The sequence below is a fragment of the Mugil cephalus genome, chromosome 8 (assembly GCF_022458985.1).
Source record: "Mugil cephalus isolate CIBA_MC_2020 chromosome 8, CIBA_Mcephalus_1.1, whole genome shotgun sequence".
Lineage (NCBI taxonomy): Eukaryota > Metazoa > Chordata > Actinopteri > Mugiliformes > Mugilidae > Mugil > Mugil cephalus.
Window position 1 is genome coordinate 9729880 of NC_061777.1, and position 9413 is coordinate 9739292.

A 9413-nucleotide genomic window follows, 5' to 3' on the forward strand; every position below is an offset into this window, starting at 1 on the left:
TACAGTTGAAAAATGACTCGGTTGTCAAAACAGCTTTTATTCCATATTTGAATTCATCTTACAAAAACACCAAAAGTTAATATGGAAATAGACAACAAAATCGTATCGTTAACACTGGGAAATGGCAGCATACAACATTTGTTTTATGAGTCGCAAAAACAATTCCTACATTGTCAAATTGTCATGGCAAGTTACCCAATCTGAAAGATCAAAATATACATTTGAGATAACATTGACAGGCGAAATGCGATTGATGAAGCACCAAAGACACCGAAAATATAGGATATGATGGCAAATGGCTTTGAAATAAATACAGTGAGGGAAATAGGGACAGAGACATTCAACATAAACGTGGGTCATATTGATGTGGCATACTGTGTCCCACATGCAGTAATCTGTATAAAAATAAGAAGTCTGCTGAGAAAGTGTCCTGCAGCCCATTTAAGATAATCCTTTTTTGTCTGCTCATACAACTACTGCCTGTTCTGCTTCCTCAACCTTCACCACATCTCCCTCCAGCTCGACTTCCACCTGAGGGTTCACCACCTGCTGCCCGTCAACTTCCGTGGTTGTCACATGCACCACCTGGATCTGCACCCCGGCCTGTTTTAATCTCTCCATGTCCTCCTCGCACATCTCCGTCACCCCTCCATCCTCCACGACAACCGTCGTGGTCTCCTCCATTTCCATGACATCTACGGGCTCCACTGTGACGTGTTCGACCTGAATGCCGTCATCCAGCAGGACCGTTTCTGCTCCCTCTATGCTCTGCGTTGCTATGGTGAGAGCGGCGGTCGCGGCCGAGTCTGTAATGATCACTTCTTCGGTTGAATGGGCGTCTCTGAGGTGGGCCTTCAGCTCTTTGGGGTGGGTGAACCACATGTCACACATGGTGCAATGGTTGGGCTTGACTCCAGTGTGACTCACGAGATGGTCCTTGAACTGGTCCCAGCTGTTGAACACGCTGCTGCAGACCTGAGGGAGAATGTGAAGGAGAAAATAGGAGGTCATAAATGAAAAATGCGTAGCTACTAGACTGGTAGCATTTCTCCATTTCAGTATAATTGGAAATCTACTTACATTTTTATTATCATTATTATTATAAGATATATTTGTTCCTGTGATTGAGTACCAGATAAAGCTACTGTCTTGTGTTGTCAAACCAGAGGCTCCAAATGCTGTGGAGTAAAACAATAGCTTCTCCAGCTTCTCGGATGGATGATTCATACCATAGACTGTCCGATCATTACGATCCGGGAGTGGAGTCATGCCAAGTCTGTTATATACAGTCTAAGGCGGAGCCACAATATTAATGACCTGAATACACTTCCGCCAGACACACTAATTAATACTGTTTTTACAAAAAAAAAACAAACAAACAAAAACCCTGCAGTTTACTGCTTTACGGGGCAGTTATTATGTCACATCATGAGTAAAATGAAACATGCATCAGCATTATATTAACTACCTAAAATGACAGAAACCATCCTTGAAACACAATTATTTAATGTGTATTTTAGTGTTTTACTTTGGCCCAAGTCCCATCCATAGACATGGAGGAGGTGGAGCTTATGACATATACTGCAGCCAGCCACCAGGGGAGCTCTACTTGCTTTGGTTCATTTTTGAGGAGGCTCATTTTACAATCCATATACTTATGATCAATTGTTTTTAACACCTTTAGAAGACTTTTCAACTGAGTAACTGAGTACTGTGTCTTTTCCAATATGAAGTAATGCCTCTATGATTTCCTTTCCTGCCTTACTGGACAACACTGGAAAATGTCTTGATGCTTTTTAGTTGTGGTTTGAGAGCTCAGTTGGGCGCCAACATTAGGCCATATTAGGTCTCATAGAGACCCACACTTCTCCTTTATTGCTGTGGTGCTACCACAGGTTTGTTGTTTACACAGCACAGAGGTCTGTTCCACGTCAAACATTTCAAAACCAAACCATTTCCCTATCAGTGACATGACAACCTTTATTTGGTGGTATTTTGTTACTTTTGGCAAAGGCAACTGCCAACACCCAAGCATGGTGTGTACCAACAAAACTCAGGTCTGCCTATGATTCAAGGGAAATAACACAATACCACTATGAGGTGGCAGGTATTTGATTGTCAGAGGGGAAAAAGGGATTTTTGCAATTGGGGCATGAAAAACTTGAACTGCTTTGATATTGTCCACTCCTACTTCATATATAATTTCCTTCCTAAACAATTAGACTTTAGTTTCAAAGAGAGCAGTGTCTGCTACAAACAGATGTGCTCAATGATTGCTTTAAGTCTTGAGCAATCACTTTAGGTTTGTTAATAACCAAGTGAGCCTATGTCCTGTTTTTGGTAACAACTCACCTACGTGTCGACAGGGAGAGTAGCTACAGTGATAAATTACACTAGTTCATAGAAACGTTTTTTCACATACATTTTACAATCAACCAATCTGTTGGGATTATTGAATATGGACCATGTTATTAGTTAGAACATATGGTTTGCTTGCATACAATGCGGAAGCAAGCCTTTTCCAACACAATTTTCTAAAATAATCATAAAATCCTTCTACTATAGGCAGCTTTGGTCATGAACAAAGTGTACCTGGCATTCGTAGAGTTTCTTGCGTCCCTTCTTGGCTCCAGCCCCATTCTGACAGGCCACCATATGGCACTTCAGTGTGCTGTTCCTTGCAAATCGCTCGTGACAATCTGAACACTCATAAGGTTTTTCACCTAAACATAAAAGAAATGCATATAAAAAGTCTGTCTGACCAATACGATGGGTAAGCTTGTGTATTTTACACATAAAATGAAACTATCATCATATTATTTGCTCACCCGTGTGCTTTCGTAAGTGTTCTTTGAAGTGTCCAAAGTGGTCAAAGTGCTTCCTACAGTATTCACAAACATGCACTTTCTTCTGGGGCTTCTGGTTTCGCGCCAATTCCTCTGCATCGAAATGAAACGTGCTGATGTGCTGCTTCAAGGCGCCCTCCCGTGTGTAGGCTTTACCACAGTGGCTGCACACATGGGGCTTTTCCAGCGAGCCCAGATGCGTCTTCAAGTGCTGTTTGAGGTGGTAGTACAACTTGAAGGTGCGGTCGCACTTGTTGCAGCGGAACATGTTGTCTACTTGGGAAATCTGGACCTCTACGACCTCAACATTCTCCAGCACCTTGGAGGCAGTCACCGTTTCCTCCTGGTACACAACCTCCTGCTGAGCACAAAAAAATCCTGTCTCAAGTCTTATATTTATACTGTATACGCCAGTGTTTATTGAAGAAGTCATTATACCTCTGGAATCCCTCCTTTGTTGATCATGCGTAGCGTTGGCTCCCCTTGCTGATATTTGCTTGTTATGTCGGCAAGAAGAGCCAAGGCCGAGTCATCTGATGCCCCCTGAGCGTTCTTTGCTGCATCGACCACCTCTTCCAGCCCTGACTCCTCCACCTCAATGGCCCCTTCCCCGATCACTTCAATCTCCACCTGCAGAGCATTGAAAAAATATTCACTCAATCAAACCTCGACAAAGCCACGAGGATTTACTTCATTCATGAGAGTTTCAGTACCTGCTCTCCTTCCACTGAGGGTATTGTTTCTGTAATCACATTAGATGTCTCAGCTATCTTCCTCTTTTTAGCTTTCCTCTGCGTCGTCGGTGAGGGATTCTCATTTATCCTGTAAAAGAAGATTAGTCATTGTTGACAGTTAAACACTGCTCCAGCTCATTAAACACATCGCCAGTACATTCATAAATTAGCTACATCGTGAATTATATGCACTTGTTATTGCATTTAAATCTCACATAGTGTTCAGCGCCTTGATGGCTTCCTGCATTTGGAGATATTCAGCAGCCTTCCAGACATCATTGGCCTCCTCTTCTCCAGCTATAGCTAGTGTGGCTGTGTAAGTGAACTCCATCAGCTGGCGAAAGGCTGTGTTGCTCACTCCTGTTAAAATGTGACAGAGCAGCAAAGATGGTTAAAAGCTATTCTATACAACATATTTGTCAAGCTGCAAAATCCCAGCTTGACACATTCAGAACATAAAACACCCTGACTTTGCAGGTAAGCACTTAACAGATCGAAACTCTTCTAATATATAATTTATCTTATAATGGATGTACACTATGTTTCGGGATGAATACCAACTACAAAATAGGCATTCAAAAACATGTCTACTATGTATTACGGATCATACTTATAGTTTATGTCATTGTTTCTATCTACAGGTAACTACACTAAGGCAGACAATCACAACTGTTGTAAAAGAAACTCTGGTGCTAGAATAATAGATTACCATTACATAGTTTGTCCACAAGAGAGCACTAACAAGATTATTTTCAACAGTAATATGTACTGCTCAGTATGAATTGTGGTCACAAATATAATAAAAAAGCATCTAGGTCATCCAGATTAGTGCTGTTATCACACTTAATCCAATATGGATTAAAATTAATAATAAATAATTAACTGTTAACTGTGGTAAATCTAAAACAATTTTTCACTTTTCTTAAACTGGATTTGCGCTAAACTGCAGTATTCACAGAAATAACTAAAATTATTTGATGCTTCACAACAGACTCATGTCAAAAAAACAACATTTTTCATTGTTGCTTTGGGGAATGTAAAGGAGAATATCTTATCACACATCACTTTATTTAGTGACCATGCAAACAGTTAAGGTAGGATTATTAAATTCAACTGAGTTAAAGAAATACTCTGTCTCCTGATAATTCATATTACGAGGTCTTGGATTCTTACTTCCCCTGAATTTAATAGAAACATTGCCAGAATACCTTCTATCTCCACCAGTGGTTCCTGAGTGAAATCCTGGAAGAACTTGTGGAAAAACTGACTGCATGCTGCCAACACTGCTTTGTGGGCTCTGAATTGGTGTCCTGAAATACACAAAAACAAAATAAAACAAAACAAAAAACACATGAAAATAGGATCATTTCACCAAGACCTCATCGAGACGACTTACTGTGCAATGTGAGCCCACTCACCGTCCACAATTAGGGTGATGTCAGTGAACTGGTCCAACTGTCGTTGCTCATTAAGTTTGTCCATCATCACTTTGTAATGTGCCGGGTACTGGTTGCTTCCATCCACCTCCAGCTCTACATCCACCTCTGCTGCCATTACCCTCTTGATCTTTTGCTGAAAACAGAGAGAGACAGACATTAGATTTCTGTTATATTATGGGTACCACACCTACTACCAAATCTTGGCAGTGGCACTATGTAACCTACAAACCTGCCTCCTGGTTGCAGTTTTTCTACAAGGTTTTGATGGATTATGAGAAAACCAGAAATATATTGAGAATAACTGACACTCATAAACACAGTATAATAACAATAGTTCACGAATACCACTCAAAGACGCTGATGATATTGTTAAACATGTGATATAAATCAACTCATATTATGACATATGGGGTTCCTTTAGCTAGCTTAGCAGCTTCGCTGGTTCAGCAGCATGTTAGCTTAACGAGCAAACACACAACGCTGCGCCCCACAAACAAAACAAATAATTTCAACTACCCGACGTGTGCACGTAACCGTAACGTTTCTTACCGAGACTAGATAAATCTGTGTAACCGCTCCTATCCCGGACAACGAAGGGAATAACCATGGTGTAACCACACAGCGTTGTTGTTAACGGGCCTCTTAGCATGCTCGACATTTCGTGTTTGACAATCGGCATTACGTCATCAAACCGCGCATTAAAATACACTTTTCCCAGACAGGTTTCCCTATTTTACCCGCCGTGGGTCAAATTACGATTGAAAAAACATCGGTATACATACCCCGAGTTCGGCTACGCTGTTTCAGAAAGTTGTTTTGCGATAATATTTCCCTCGACGCATGTACCGCTGTTCTACTCTCGAAGCTACAAAAAGGGCGGTCGCTCATCCCCCAGGCCTCGGATTCCCAGAAACCCTTGCAACGTCAAGGACGCCAGAGAGCGTTGCTTAGTGACGCCGGTGAGGAAAAAAAAGACAAGAGTTTACTTTTTTATTTTTTCTATACATTTTGTTTTTCAAAAAACGTATAATTTAATCTATGTAGATATATGTGGATATAGATACAGAGATATGTCGATATAAATGCAGTACAGAGTGCTACTTATCCTTTTCTGTTTATTCATGTGTTTTTATTTTGTTTGTATTACTTGTTTTAATGTATGGCGGCCTTCGGTGCCAGAAAGGTGCCTAAAATAAAATGTATTTTTATTTTTATGTATTGTTATTATTTGTTATTATTGCTATTAATAGTAGTAGTAGTAGTAGTAGTAGTACTCTGCCATGTTGAGTCCTGTAGCAGTCACCTGCAATCTCTGTTTCCACTGAATCTGTTTGACTGTGCATTTATGGATTCAAAACTTGTTAGATGGTTTTGTAATCTTATCAGGTGTGATGAACAACAATACTGAAAACTCATTTTGCAATTCTGTCACTTCCACAAACATGTTCTGTGAAGATCAGATTGTGACTCAGAGTTAGAGGACTAACTTAATTTGGACTTGAAATTAACTTGTAATTCCAGAAGTGCACTTACTTTTGCACCCAACGGATACTGTACGTAATATTGGTTCATTTTTCTGATTAAACAAATAAACCAGAACAATATTTTTGAAAAATGTGAAGGGCGCAGATATATATATAAATATAGATCATACCACTCATAACCATCTCTGTTCCATTTCCAAATCAATGTCTTCTTGTAATCTTAACAGCCATATTGATGGGTGTCACTGTGCACATCCACACATTTCATATCACCACTGAATAAAGATAAGAAGATAAGTGAGCAGAAGTTATGAGCTATATGCCTGGTCTTTAAAACAGACTTCTTACTGTGTTTAGCAATGGCATGCTGCATATCAGTATTTCTCCATAGGAAAAGATAATTGGATTTTTATTTATTTTATTTTATTAAGAAATTGTATATTTTTTTTCTTTAAAAAAAGTACTATCTTTGATTTCCCATGGCTCATAAAGATGTTACTGATATATGAAAAAATGTCTGGTTAGGTATCAAGGTCAACAATTAGACTTTAGCTCAGTCTGATGTCATAAGGCGCCAGCCTTTCACTTATCATCACCCTGAAATATGTGAATATTTGACAAAACCCGAATGGATAATCCATCTGCTGAAAAGATAGCAGGTACCCAGTGTGTGTTAGCCATTATGTAACTATGTGACAAATAGTAGGCAGGTAATTTCATAAACATAAGAGCGAGCAGTTGAGTTTGAAACATTTAAATTTCGGTCACTTATCACAAATAAAGCATAAGAGTGTGGGGCAGCATTTGGTCAGTAAGATCCAAAGCAATAAATGGAAAACCTCAAATAACGAGTTGCCAATCAAAAGTCAACTCTAGGTCCTTCATTTTTTATCAGCGTAACTCAGCTATCCACTAGGCTGTTCAGCCATCTGGCGTATCACACATGACCCTAAAGTCCTTTCACAAAACTAAGACCGAATGGTACCATTGTAAAAGGCAGTGTGAAATGTATGCCATCAAGGAGCACTTGAGGTCACAGCTTAAAAATAGCACCAAAAGCATATCAAGGGCAGCCACTGACCAGATGACTACCCTTTCTAGAGAGTTCCATGGGCTCCTTGGCTTGATTTACATCCTGTTGTGCATTACTACCTATGGGACCATACACACATGTAGGTCCGTATTTCTAATTTATATTAAAACTTTGCCACAGCTGAAACTCAATTAAAATGTCTAATTTTTTTAAATAAAGTTTCGGAAATTTCTGAAGGAAATATTTTTGGTTGGTTATAAGGTTGTGTACAATAGCGTTGGTTATTTGCTTTCGCTTAGTGTCAATACCAGTTAAGAGGCCTTGGTATTTACTGATATGCATTATTGCGTGTAGGTCAGGGTGCCCCTGGAAAAGGGCATATGCCACAATGCCGACCCTGTAAATGAGTAACACCGGGTGACAGAACAAATTAGTTCTGTAAATCACACGTCATGCTCTGCTCTATCAGCTGACAGCTACACTGAAGTTGTGCATTCAGACCTCTCTGATTGGGAGCTGTTTGTAGATACAGGTAACAACATTTAATCTGGACTCTGGGCTATTATGACTGTACCTCTGCTTCTACAAGTGCCCCTCTATCTTTTAGTTATTGCATAACTAATTATTCATTATTTCATTATTTGCCTCCATTTTGCTTGCATGAACTCCCTGCATGTTTACGTTTTGTCTCCATGGGTAAAACTGTACCAGAATGTCAACACGTAGTGTAATAACTACAGCGTTTTCCTTGAGTGCTCTTAGAAAAACTCACTGAATCAGGACAAGTGGCAGCAAGTTAACTGTCCCTACGGTTTTTGGTACTCTTCCAAAGGCAGCATTGCGTGAACATGCAAAAAATGTACATATGTGGGAGCTGAAAGAACACCTTCAACATGACAGATGGCAATCCAAAATTGCCCAAATTTGGGCAGATGATTATGTAAAACCTGACAGTCGCACAACTGTGGGTGTGTATGCTGAAAGCATTCCAATTTTCTCCTCACGATGTCACCGATACTTTATTGCCAGCTAGAACCACACTGACCTTTGACGTATCTAATCTCTTTACAGTGGTCTCATCTCATCCCGACTGTGTGGCCTACATCTGCAGACAGACAATCTCACCTCGTATGATATAATCATTGATATAACTACTGAAGCCACATAGGTTAATGTACTGCAGTCCATTTAATGACATGTTACTCAATAACTGAGCCCCAACCTAAAAGTAGGGGACAAGTCTCAACATGAATTCAAATGCACAAGCACCTGTTGAATTCAAAGGACTGTTTCTTTTCCTTGTAAAACGTGTCTCTTTTTGGTTACCAGCTAAATCTGTAGCATGCAGTTCGTTGTTTTATTTTTCCCTTGTTGCTTTGGAAATCTAAATTTTTCTTTTCAAATTATCTGTGCTGCATATTGGCCCTATGTGCGTGACAAGAATACAGTTTGCTCACTATCATTATCAACATTAGTGAGAAAACCCTAACCCCAACTTTCCAAGAGGTGTTTGTGTGAATCCTGCAGACGTGCTGGACAACGACCAGAGTCCCACCCTCTGTCCCTTTTCACTTCCCCTCCCTGTGCAGAAACTAAGAAACAGAATTGCACAATGTTTTCCATGTTCACGCAGCTTCACAAGACACCTATAGAAAACAGACAAGATTTAAAGGAACCAATTCCATTTACAATGCAAATACGTGCACTATCTTGACATATCATTGTACAGAGGCGACTTTTTCTCCTCACACTAGTCCACTGAGGATACTGGTCAGGCTGCCAAGTGCAATAAAACATTTACCAGGAAAGATATGTGGCCCGTCAAGGAATCTCTTGCACTTTAACTTTTTTGACTTGATAAAAATGCGGAATCAGCA

At 40.0% G+C, this 9413-nt stretch overlaps 1 protein-coding gene across 3 annotated transcripts; it reads right to left on the reverse strand.

Annotated features, from left to right (window-relative positions):
• znf131 (zinc finger protein 131) lies at positions 1-5938 on the reverse strand. 3 transcript variants are annotated; one of them, XM_047592853.1, is made up of 9 exons: positions 5802-5938; positions 4999-5152; positions 4789-4890; positions 3796-3940; positions 3560-3668; positions 3285-3476; positions 2829-3207; positions 2593-2723; positions 1-975 (listed from the first exon to the last, which is right to left on the reverse strand). In XM_047592853.1, the coding sequence occupies exons 2-9, from the start codon at positions 5132-5134 to the stop codon at positions 466-468; spliced, it is 1704 nt and encodes a 567-aa protein (XP_047448809.1). In that variant the 5' UTR covers positions 5135-5152; positions 5802-5938; the 3' UTR covers positions 1-465. The 3 variants fall into 3 exon arrangements, with proteins under 3 accessions (XP_047448809.1, XP_047448810.1, XP_047448808.1); XM_047592854.1 differs by lacking the exon at positions 5802-5938 and adding an exon at positions 5569-5699 and having other exon boundaries at positions 2829-3204; XM_047592852.1 differs by lacking the exon at positions 5802-5938 and adding an exon at positions 5569-5699.
• Positions 5939-9413: the final 3475 nt, after the last annotated feature.